Here is a 12,500-nt window from a genome sequence, read left to right as displayed (position 1 = left end):
GTGGGTTGCAGTGGTAGACAGGATGATAGTGGGTTGTAGGGGTAGACAGGATGATAGTTGGTTGTAGTGGTAGACAGGATGATAGTGGGTTGTAGTGGTAGACAGGCTGATAGTGGGTTGTAGTGGTAGACAGGATGATAGTGGGTTGCAGTGGTAGACAGGATGATAGTGGGTTGTAGGGGTAGACAGGATGATAGTGGGTTGTAGTGGTAGACAGGCTGATAGTGGGTTGTAGTGGTAGACAGGATGATAGTGGGTTGTAGTGGTAGACAGGATGATAGTGGGTTGTAGTGGTAGACAGGCTGATAGTGGGTTGTAGTGGTAGACAGGCTGATAGTGGGTTGTAGTGGTAGACAGGATGATAGTGGGTTGTAGTGGTAGACAGGATGATAGTGGGTTGTAGTGGTAGACAGTCTGATAGTGGGTTGTAGTGGTAGACAGGATGATAGTGGGTTGTAGGGGTAGACAGGATAATAGTGGGTTGTAGTGGTAGACAGACTGATATTGGGTTGTAGTGGTAGACAGGATGATAGTGGGTTGTAGTGGTAGACAGGATGATAGTGGGTTGTAGTGGTAGACAGGATGATAGTGGGTTGTAGTGGTAGACAGGCTGATAGTGGGTTGTAGTGGTAGACAGGCTGATAGTGGGTTGTAGTGGTAGACAGGATGATAGTGGGTTGTAGGGATAGACAGGATGATAGTGGGTTGTAGTGGTAGACAGGATGATAGTGGGTTGTAATGGTAGACAGGATGATAGTGGGTTGTAGTGGTAGACAGGATGATAGTGGGTTGTAGTGGTAGACAGGATGATAGTGGGTTGTAATGGTAGACAGGATGATAGTGGGTTGTAGTGGTAGACAGGCTGATAGTAGGTTGTAGTGGTAGACAGACTGATAGTGGGTTGTAGTGGTAGACAGGATGATCGTGGGTTGTAGTGGTAGACAGGCTGATAGTGGGTTGTAGTGGTAGACAGACTGATAGTGGGTTGTAGTGGTAGACAGGATGATAGTGGGTTGTAGTGGTAGACAGGATGATAGTGGGTTGTAGTGTTAGACAGGATGATAGTGGGTTGTAGTGGTAGACAGGATGATAGTGGGTTGTAGTGTTAGACAGGATGATAGTGGGTTGTAGTGGTAGACAGGATGATAGTGGGTTGTAGTGGTAGACAGGCTGATAGTGTGTTGTAGTGGTAGACAGGATGATAGTGGGTTGTAGTGGTAGACAGGATGATAGTGGGTTGTAGTGGTAGACAGGATGATAGTGGGTTGTAGTGGTAGACAGGATGATAGTGGGTTGTAGTGGTAGACAGGATGATCGTGGGTATGTGTGATGTCAGTGTACAAGCTTGTGTGTGTCTTGTGTGTGTGTGTGTTAGACTCACAGCTGTCATGGTGGTCGTGTGTGTGTTCCCCCCATGTGTCTGTCTCAGGGAGACCCAGTAGATGTCTGAGCCACAGAGCTTCACTGACCAGACCATCCAACAGCTCTCTCCACAGCTGCAACCTGCAGGGGTTAGCACACATACACACACACACACACACACACACACACACACACACACACACACACACACACACACACACACGATATACACACACACACATACACACACACGACACACACACACGACATACGATACACACACACACACACACACACACACGACACATGCTCACGCACGCATACATGCAATATCAGAAATCAGCTTTTTTATAACCAACTGCACTGTTGATTAATTTCTGTGGTATCCTGTCATTCTGTATTCCATCAATATTCCCTCTTCTCTTCTCTCCTGCTCTCCCTCCTCCCTCCTTCCCCCCCCTCCCTCCCCCCTCCCCCACTCACTCCCTCCCTCCTTCCTTCCTTCCTTCCCCCCTTCCTCCCCCCTCCTCCCTCCTCCTCACTCCTTCCCTCCCCCCTCTGTCCCTCTCCTCTCCTCCTTCCCTCCTCCCTCCCTCCTCCTCACTCCTTCCTTCCTTCCCTCCTCCCTCCCTCCCTCCCTCCCTCCCTCCCTCCCTCCCTCCCTCCCTCCCCCCTCTGTCCCTCCATCTCCTCCCTCTCCTCCCTCCCTCCCTCCCTCCCTCCTCCCTCCCTCCCCTCTCCTCACCCTATAGTGTTGAGTGGTAGTGGTGTGTGTTGTATGAGTGGCTGGGTGAGCTCCAGGAGGAGGGTGTTATAGAGGCTCAGAGCCCCCTCTCTGGTGAGCCTCTCCTGGGGTCCATCCTGCTCCCCGTCCCCATGGGGCAGAGACAGCACCACCTGGAGAGGGGAACAGAGAGGAGAGGAGGGATTAGGTCTTACCTTAGATCCACTACTCCGTGACCTTGTAGTTAGAGTGTCCCTACTGAGATTAGAAGGTTAGGGGTTCGATCCCCGGTCGAGACCTGATGCGTCTCTGCTGTGCAGGTGAGGTGTGTGTGTGTGTACCTGTCGTAGTGTAGACACAGAGAGGTCCCAGGTTGTTTCTCTGTCCTCTCCTGTTTCTGCAGTCACCTGCTGCCACAGGCTCTTCAGCACCTCCACTGTCTCATAACGGTACTGCAGCTAGGACCGAGATGGACCAACAATTTACTGTAACAAACACAGTATGGGCCAGCCGTGTGTGTGTGTGTGTGTGTGTGTGTGTGTGTGTGTGTGTGTGTGTGTGTGTGTGTGTGTGTGCGTGCCACTAAACAATCTAACAGTAAGAGGAAGGTGTTATTCTATTCAGAAACCCTCCAGAAACAAGCTGGAACCATGAATGAACCTAAATCATCATTGTCATAGTAACACGACTCCTTTAAGTCTGTGTCATGTTTCTGTCTGTTTTTACATCTGAGAGAGAATCCATTCATGTTCAACGACAAAAGCCATGATGACACATAATGACAGTAATGGTTGATAATGTTGATAATGACAATGGTTGTGTGTGTAATGACATCCTGTCCACTATATACAGGGTGTCCGTCCACCCACTCTAGAGTGAGTGAAAACACGCTTTGGTGTTGAAATTTCCCTTCCTTATGTTATAAAATACATTTTACCAAGACAAATATGATTCTTCATGTTCAGTGGGGTCTTTCTCTAACATCTCATTAACATTATATCTAGAAAGCTGGATATCGTAACCTAATACATCCGATAATAAGCACCAAGCTCTGTGGACATACCGGCGGCGCTTTCTCGGAGCGACTTTTGAGGATTTGACATGTTGTGGTGGTCGTCTGCAAAGTTCTTTCTGCGGATCGCAAAAAGCTGGCACCCTATTCCGTACATGGTGCAAAAATAGTGCCCTATATAGGGTACCATTTGGGAGTCACCGTCAGAGTGATGATGCTGGCTGTGTGGAACTGGGAGAGTGGACGTTCAGAGCTGTTTAAGTGTCTCTGACTCCTGTGCTTAGGAGTCTGTGGTCGTGACAGTTTATTGATTTTGCGGGGAATTCTTTGCCCCCCGTCTTTGTTAAAGGTAGACTCAGCATCGCAGATATTAAGATGAGTGCCATGCAAGACTTTGCTCTCACAGAGTATCTGCACATGTGTAACAGGTGCCCTTCACGCTGCTACAACGTGGTTGCCACAGGAACCTAAACAGGTTTTGCCTCACGCTTCAACGCTCTTAGTTGTTGTGGAAATTGACCCGATATTGTGTTTACTTGGTGCATGCAACGTAATCTCACTGAGTCAACCTTTAAGGTGTAGTGTACCTTTGGGTTCCTGTTGTGGAAGTGTTCTTCCTCGGTGGTGTAGAGCTCGGCAGGGGAGCTGGGTCTCTCTGGGGTGCACATGCCTCGTAACAGGTCACACACCAACGACCGACACACTGACACAGCCTCTCTCTGCTGCAGCTCCCTCTACACACACACACACACACACACAGAGAGACACACACAAACAATTAAACAACGCACATAAACACATAAATTCACAAACTAACATACAACTATGAAGTTACGCACACACCCTCCCTCCCCACACCCTCCCTCCCCACATCCTCCCTCCCCACACCCTCCCTCCCCACACACCCTCCCCACACCCTCCCTCCCCACATACACCCTCCCCACACCCTCCCTCCCCACATACACCCTCCCCACCCTCCCTCCCCACACCCTCCCTCCCCACATACACCCTCCCTCCCACACCCTCCCTCCCCTCACACTCCCTCCCCTCACACTCCCTCCCCACACCCTCCCTCCCCACACCTTCCCTCCCCACACCCTCCCTCCCCTCACCCTCCCTCCCCACATACACCCTCCCTCCCCACACACACCCTCCCTCCCTCCCCACACACCCTCCCTCCCCACACAGACCTCCAGGGCGTGTCTCTGGTCGGCGGTCTTGTCCTGGTAGAGAGCCACACCCCTCAGTGTCACCTGGATGGAGGCACCGCCCAGCAGGACAGGGTGTGTGTTGAGACGCCACGCCTCTGTCCTGATGCCCGGGACCTCTGACTTAAATATAAACTCTACAGGCTGGCTATCACCTGGTAGAATCACACCTGGTAGAGAGAGGGAGGGAGGGAGAGCGAGAGAGAGATGGGGAGGGGAAAAGGAGAGAGATGGGGGAGAGAGATGGGGAGGGGAGAAGGAGAGAGGGAGAGAGAGATGGGGAGGGGGAGAAGGAGAGAGATGGGGGAGAGAGAGAGAGAGAAAGGAGGACAAAGCAGGTTGTAATTATGACATGCATTGACGTAAATGCTGCCAGCTGTGTGAACAAAAACACAGTGTGTGTGCGTACGTACATAGTGTGTCTGCGCGTACATGTGTACCTGTGGAGGTGTTGAAGTAGAAGTGCTGTGTGTGTGTGTACCTGTGGAGGTGTTGAAGTAGAAGTGCTGTGTGTGTGTGTGTGTCCTGGCGTCCGGGAAGCTGTGTGGTACAGGCAGGCGCTGCCAGCTGTAGTAGACTGACGTACTACCCTCATTCTGCAGCTCCATGACTGAACTGGCTCTGTCTCCTGACAGGGCCTCAAACGTTATCCTGGCACTGATACCCACCTCCCCCTGGGAGGAGAGACAGGGAGGGAGAGAGAGGGGGAGGGAGGAGAGAGAGGGAGAGGGAGAGCAGGGTTGAGGGGAGGGTTGAGAGGGAGAGTGGGAGGGTTAGAGAAAGAGAAATATGTTGTTTTTTAGTGCTGTAACTAAGAATGAGTACTATGACTAAAATCTGTTGTTGAAATCATTTCTCCTCCACTCACCAAACAATAGACCAGATGAAGAAGAGTTGTATCATTCTACTGTCTATACGTGGTATCTCTACAGGTTTAACAGTGTGTGTGTGTGTGTGTGTGATTGCGTGCCCATGCATGCGTGTGTGTGTGTGTGTACCTTGTGAGAGGTGGAGTTGCCTGTCCAGCGGGCGGGCTGCCCACAGAACCTCAGGGCAGGCACCAGCACCGCGTCCAGCATGACATCATCAAACTGCGACAGGGGGTCACTGGGAACAGACAGAGGGACAGGTCGTGTCTCAAATAGCACCCTATTGCTTAAATAGTGCATTACTTTTGAACAGAGCCTTATGGGCCCTATATAGTGAATAAGGTGGCATTTGTGACATAAGCCTCTGGTCAAAAGTAGCGCACTAGGCCTATATAGGGAATAGTGTTCCATTTGGGATGCACGCACAGTCACTATCGGCCATGCTACAATGGACCAACATGAGGATATCATCAGAATCAATGAGCGACTAGACACACTGTTTGTTAGTGATTTAGGATGAGGGGGGGGCATTTCTTACTGGTTCTCCTTCTGCTCCGCCTCCCTAAGCTCCTCCCTCTCCTCCTCCTCCAATAGGGGGCTACGCTTCACAGTGACGGAGGTGAAGGGCTGGCCTGAGCCAATCACCTCCAAGCCATCTATCTCCTAGAGAGAGAGAGAGAGAGAGAGAGAGAGAGAGAGAGAGAGAGAGAGAGAGAGAGAGAGAGAGAGAGAGAGAGAGAGAGAGAGAGAGAGAGAGAGAGAGAGAGAGAGAGAGAGAGAGAGAGAGAGAGAGAGAGAATGTCTATTATTTTGGAACTTTTGTGAGTGTAATGTTTACTGTTAATTTTTATTGTTTATTTCACTTTTCTTTATTATCTACATCACTTGCTTTGGCAATGTTAACATATGTTTCCCATGCCAATAAAGCCCTTAAATTGAATTGAATTGAATTGAGAGATAGAGAGAAGAGAGAGAAGAGAGATGAGAGAGAGAGAGAGAGAAAGAGAGAGAGAGAGAGAGAGAGAGAGAGAGAGAGAGAGACTAACACAACATTACACCACACCAGAGGGTCAATGGAACATGTTGTTCAGTAGGAACAGAGCTCACTCAGGTAATGGTAGCCTGGGTTACTATAACTACACTGAACTGAGAAACACGCACTCGCATACACACCCCTTAACTCTGTAGCTCAGCTGGTAGAGCACGGCGCTTGTAACGCCAGGGTAGTGAGTTCGATACCCGGGACCACCCATACGTAAAAATGTATGCACACATGACTGTAAGTCGCTTTGGATAAAAGCGTCTGCTAAATGGCATATTATATTATAGTATTAACTGTGTCCCAAATGATACCATTGTCTGACACAACTAACATCAATGATACAGTCATGTGTTGTGCTTCTCTGGATCTCACAATAGTCTACACACTGTCTTCAGCCGTCTCAATATGTAGTCACTGTTTCTACACACTGTCTTAAGCCGTCTCAATATGTAGTCACTGTTTCTTTCTGACCATTTCTCTGTCTCCCTCTCAATCTGTTCTCAGCTCTCTCTCTCTCCATTTATGTCTCTCTCTGTCTATCTCACTAGCTTGTTCTTTCTCTCTCTCTCTCTCTCTCTCTCTCTCTCTCTCTCTCTCTCTCTCTCTCTCTCTCTTTCTCTCTCTCTCTCCATTTATGTCTCTCTGTCTATTTCACTAGCTTGTTCTCTCTCTCTCTCTCTCTCTCTCTCTCTCTCTCTCTCTCTCTCTCTCTCTCTCTCTCTCTCTCTCTCTCTCTCTCTCTCTCTCTCTCTCTCTCTCTCTCTCTCTCTCTCTCTCTCTCTCTCTCTCTCTCTCTCTTTCTCTGGACACTTCAAACTCCCAGTCAGACCACACTGACATGCATGCACACATGTGAATGAACACAAACAAACACACACACACACACACACCACACCACACCACACCGCCAGACCAGAACATACAGGTTCATTACAACACTGCCTTACATCATTCTCAATATTAATGTGTGTGTGTGTGTGTGTGTATGTGTGTGTGTGTGTGTGTGTGTGTGTGTGTGTGTGTGTGTGTGTGTGTGTGTGTGTGTGTGTGAACATGGCAATCTTAAATAGTGTGAATGAACTCCCCCATAATAAGTGTCTGTTACTTAAGATGCTAATCAGGTGTAATTGATAATGACTATGCACAGAGGGGTGAGAAGAGGAACAGCTGTGGGTGTGTGTCTGTTGTATGTATGTGTGTTACGTGTGCTAGTGTGTGTTTCTGGACCAGTGTGTGTGTGTGTGTGTGTGTGTGTCTGGCAATGCCCCAGGTCTCTCTCGGTGATAGGGTTATTGTTATGTTATAGAACAGGACTGTCTCAGTGATAGGGTTATTGTTATGTTGTAGAACAGGACTGTCTCAGTGATAGGGTTATTGTTATGTTATAGAACAGGACTGTCTCAGTGATAGGGTTATTGTTATGTTGTAGAACAGGACTGTCTCAGTGATAGGGTTATTGTTATGTTATAGAACAGGACTGTCTCAGTGATAGGTTATTGTTATGTTATAGAACAGGACTGTCTCAGTGATAGGGTTATTGTTATGTTATAGAACAGGACTGTCTCAGTGATAGGGTTATTGTTATGTTATAGAACAGGACTGTCTCAGTGATAGGGTTATTGTTATGTTATAGAACAGGACTGTCTCAGTGATAGGGTTATTGTTATGTTATAGAACAGGACTGTCTCAGTGATAGGGTTATTGTTATGTTATAGAACAGGACTGTCTCAGTGATAGGGTTATTGTTATGTTGGAGAACAGGACTGTCTCAGTGATAGGGTTATTGTTATGTTATAGAACAGGACTGTCTCAGTGATAGGGTTATTGTTATGTTATAGAACAGGACTGTCTCAGTGATAGGGTTATTGTTATGTTATAGAACAGGACTGTCTCAGTGATAGGGTTATTGTTATGTTATAGAACAGGACTGTCTCAGTGATAGGGTTATTGTTATGTTATAGAACAGGACTGTCTCAGTGATAGGGTTATTGTTATGTTGTAGAACAGGACTGTCTCAGTGATAGGGTTATTGTTATGTTATAGAACAGGACTGTCTCAGTGATAGGGTTATTGTTATGTTGTAGAACAGGACTGTCTCAGTGATAGGGTTATTGTTATGTTGGAGAACAGGACTGTCTCAGTGATAGGGTTATTGTTATGTTGTAGAACAGGACTGTCTCAGTGATAGGGTTATTGTTATGTTGTAGAACAGGACTGTCTCAGTGATAGGGTTATTGTTATGTTCTAGAACAGGACTGTCTCAGTGATAGGGTTATTGTTATGTTATAGAACAGGACTGTCTCAGTGATAGGGTTATTGTTATTTTGTAGAACAGGACTGTCTCAGTGATAGGGTTATTGTTATGTTGTAGAACAGGACTGTCTCAGTGATAGGGTTATTGTTATGTTCTAGAACAGGACTGTCTCAGTGATAGGGTTATTGTTATGTTATAGAACAGGACTGTCTCAGTGATAGGGTTATTGTTATGTTATAGAACAGGACTGTCTCAGTGATAGGGTTATTGTTATGTTATAGAACAGGACTGTCTCAGTGATAGGGTTATTGTTATGTTATAGAACAGGACTGTCTCAGTGATAGGGTTATTGTTATGTTGTAGAACAGGACTGTCTCAGTGATAGGGTTATTGTTATGTTATAGAACAGGACTGTCTCAGTGATAGGGTTATTGTTATGTTATAGAACAGGACTGTCTCAGTGATAGGGTTATTGTTATGTTGGAGAACAGGACTGTCTCAGTGATAGGGTTATTGTTATGTTATAGAACAGGACTGTCTCAGTGATAGGGTTATTGTTATGTTGTAGAACAGGACTGTCTCAGTGATAGGGTTATTGTTATGTTATAGAACAGGACTGTCTCAGTGATAGGGTTATTGTTATGTTATAGAACAGGACTGTCTCAGTGATATGGTTATTGTTATGTTATAGAACAGGACTGTCTCAGTGATATGGTTATTGTTATGTTATAGAACAGGACTGTCTCAGTGACAGGGTTATTGTTATGTTGGAGAACAGGACTGTCTCAGTGATAGGGTTATTGTTATGTTGTAGAACAGGACTGTCTCAGTGATAGGGTTATTGTTATGTTATAGAACAGGACTGTCTCAGTGATAGGGTTATTGTTATGTTGGAGAACAGGACTGTCTCAGTGATAGGGTTATTGTTATGTTATAGAACAGGACTGTCTCAGTGATAGGGTTATTGTTATGTTGGAGAACAGGACTGTCTCAGTGATAGGGTTATTGTTATGTTATAGAACAGGACTGTCTCAGTGATAGGGTTATTGTTATGTTGGAGAACAGGACTGTCTCAGTGATAGGGTTATTGTTCTGTTGTAGAACAGGACTGTCTCAGTGATAGGGTTATTGTTCTGTTGTAGAACAGGACTGTCTCAGTGATAGGGTTATTGTTATGTTGGAGAACAGGACTGTCTCAGTGATAGGGTTATTGTTATGTTATAGAACAGGACTGTCTCAGTGATAGGGTTATTGTTATGTTATAGAACAGGACTGTCTCAGTGATAGGGTTATTGTTATGTTATAGAACAGGACTGTCTCAGTGATAGGGTTATTGTTATGTTATAGAACAGGACTGTCTCAGTGATAGGGTTATTGTTATGTTATAGAACAGGACTGTCTCAGTGATAGGGTTATTGTTATGTTGTAGAACAGCAGAACAGGACTGTCTCAGTGATAGGGTTATTGTTATGTTATAGAACAGGACTGTCTCAGTGATAGGGTTATTGTTCTGTTGTAGAACAGGACTGTCTCAGTGATAGGGTTATTGTTCTGTTGTAGAACAGGACTGTCTCAGTGATAGGGTTATTGTTATGTTGGAGAACAGGACTGTCTCAGTGATAGGGTTATTGTTATGTTGGAGAACAGGACTGTCTCAGTGATAGGGTTATTGTTATGTTATAGAACAGGACTGTCTCAGTGATAGGGTTATTGTTATGTTATAGAACAGGACTGTCTCAGTGATAGGGTTATTGTTATGTTATAGAACAGGACTGTCCCAGTGATAGGGTTATTGTTATGTTATAGAACAGGACTGTCTCAGTGATAGGGTTATTGTTATGTTATAGAACAGGACTGTCTCAGTGATAGGGTTATTGTTATGTTGGAGAACAGGACTGTCTCAGTGATAGGGTTATTGTTATGTTATAGAACAGGACTGTCTCAGTGATAGGGTTATTGTTATGTTATAGAACAGGACTGTCTCAGTGATAGGGTTATTGTTATGTTATAGAACAGGACTGTCCCAGTGATAGGGTTATTGTTATGTTGTAGAACAGGACTGTCCCAGTGATAGGGTTATTGTTATGTTGGAGAACAGGACTGTCTCAGTGATAGGGTTATTGTTATGTTATAGAACAGGACTGTCTCAGTGATAGGGTTATTGTTATGTTGGAGAACAGGACTGTCTCAATGATAGGGTTATTGTTCTGTTGGAGAACAGGACTGTCCCAGTGATAGGGTTATTGTTATGTTATAGAACAGGACTGTCTCAGTGATAGGGTTATTGTTATGTTATAGAACAGGACTGTCTCAGTGATAGGGTTATTGTTATGTTGGAGAACAGGACTGTCTCAGTGATAGGGTTATTGTTCTGTTGGAGAACAGGACTGTCCCAGTGATAGGGTTATTGTTATGTTGTAGAACAGGACTGTCCCAGTGATAGGGTTATTGTTATGTTGTAGAACAGGACTGTCCCAGTGATAGGGTTATTGTTATGTTATAGAACAGGACTGTCTCAGTGATAGGGTTATTGTTATGTTGTAGAACAGGACTGTCCCAGTGATAGGGTTATTGTTATGTTATAGAACAGGACTGTCTCAGTGATAGGGTTATTGTTATGTTATAGAACAGGACTGTCTCAGTGATAGGGTTATTGTTCTGTTCTAGAACAGCAGAACAGGGCTGGTCATGTCCCCTGGGGTTCTAACCCACCAGACCTGAACACTGGCGCTCTACGTCAGGGCAGTCACTGGCTACACGCTCCATTAACCGTACGTTAAAGTTGTGTGTGTTGTTCTGAATGGACCAGGAGTGTACAGGACATCCACATCAGACACACAGTGTGCCTCTCTCTGTTAACTGGTACACTGTCATTCAACTCATTCAGGACATCCAGAGGTAGGGCAGCCGGCCAGGACTCATAGCCAGGGCCAGCTCACCCTGAGCGGGGAGGGAACAGGGACGGGAACGGGGGGGACGGGGGACGGGGGGGAGTTGGGGTATGGAGGGTTGTGGAGGAGGTGGAGTGGTTACAGTAGGCTATTTAGTGATGTGCAGGTGTTGGAAGGTCTTTGAAGTGGAAATAAATTAACACTGTGAGGTAAAGAGTATTGTGGAGTGAGGTAGAGTATTGTGGAGTGAGGTAAAGAGTATTGTGGAGTGAGGTAGAGTATTGTGGAGTGAGGTAAAGAGTATTATGGAGTGAGGTAAAGAGTATTGTGGAGTGAGGTAAAGAGTATTGTGGGGTGAGGTAACAAGTATTGTGGAGTGAGGTAGAGTATTGTGGAGTGAGGTAAATAGTATTGTGGAGTGAGGTAAAGAGTATTGTGGAGTGATGTAGAGAGTATTGTGGAGTGAGGTAAAGAGCATTGTGGAGTGAGGTAGAGTATTGTGGAGTGAGGTAAAGAGTATTGTGGAGTTAGGTAAAGAGTATTGTGGAGTGAGGTAAAGAGTATTGTGGAGTGAGGTAGAGAGTATTGTGGAGTGAGGTGTAGAGTATTGTGGAGTGATGTAGATTATTGTGGCGTGAGGTAGAGAGTATTGTGGAGTGAGGTAAAGAGTATTGTGGAGTGAGGTAGAGAGTATTGTGGAGTGAGGTAAAAAGTATTGTGGAGTGAGGTAGAGAGTATTGTGGAGTGAGGTAGAGAGTATTGTGGAGTGAGGTAGAGAGTATTGTGGAGTGAGGTAGAGAGTATTGTGGAGTGAGGTAGAGAGTATTGTGGAGTGAGGTAGAGAGTATTGTGGAGTGAGGTAGAGAGTATTGTGGAGTGAGGTTAAGTGTACTGAATGTTTTAGAGTTGTCGTAGCGTATTGATGTCAAAGTCATGTGGTAGATGTGTGTGCAGCCAGGTCACACCAGATCCAAGGACATTTTCGAAGTCCGTCCAGGTCCTCAGGCAAACCTTAATCCTTACCTTAACCATTCAGAATTAATGACTCAACTAAACCATAAAACATCTATGTTGATCCCCTTGTGGACAAACGTGGAATTCTGTGCGTCTGTGTGTCGTGTGGCGCCGTGCCGTGCAT

The 12,500-nt window shown here is 46.0% G+C and overlaps 1 protein-coding gene across 1 annotated transcript in view; it reads right to left on the bottom strand.

Annotated features, from left to right (window-relative positions):
* The window catches only part of LOC121553871 (MYCBP-associated protein), a 35,393-nt gene that overhangs the window by 16,318 nt on the left and 6,575 nt on the right, over positions 1 to 12,500 (bottom strand). The window contains 8 exon segments of the mRNA XM_045211663.1: positions 1,382 to 1,503; positions 2,108 to 2,259; positions 2,428 to 2,544; positions 3,686 to 3,832; positions 4,289 to 4,476; positions 4,788 to 4,980; positions 5,305 to 5,413; positions 5,714 to 5,838. Of these exon segments, the coding sequence (XP_045067598.1) occupies positions 1,382 to 1,503; positions 2,108 to 2,259; positions 2,428 to 2,544; positions 3,686 to 3,832; positions 4,289 to 4,476; positions 4,788 to 4,980; positions 5,305 to 5,413; positions 5,714 to 5,838 (1,153 nt within the window).

Source organism: Coregonus clupeaformis, chromosome 38 (assembly GCF_020615455.1).
Source record: "Coregonus clupeaformis isolate EN_2021a chromosome 38, ASM2061545v1, whole genome shotgun sequence".
Taxonomy (NCBI): Eukaryota; Metazoa; Chordata; class Actinopteri; order Salmoniformes; family Salmonidae; genus Coregonus; species Coregonus clupeaformis.
Note: the sequence above shows the minus strand (reverse complement) of the source record. Positions and strands in the feature narration are given on the sequence as shown.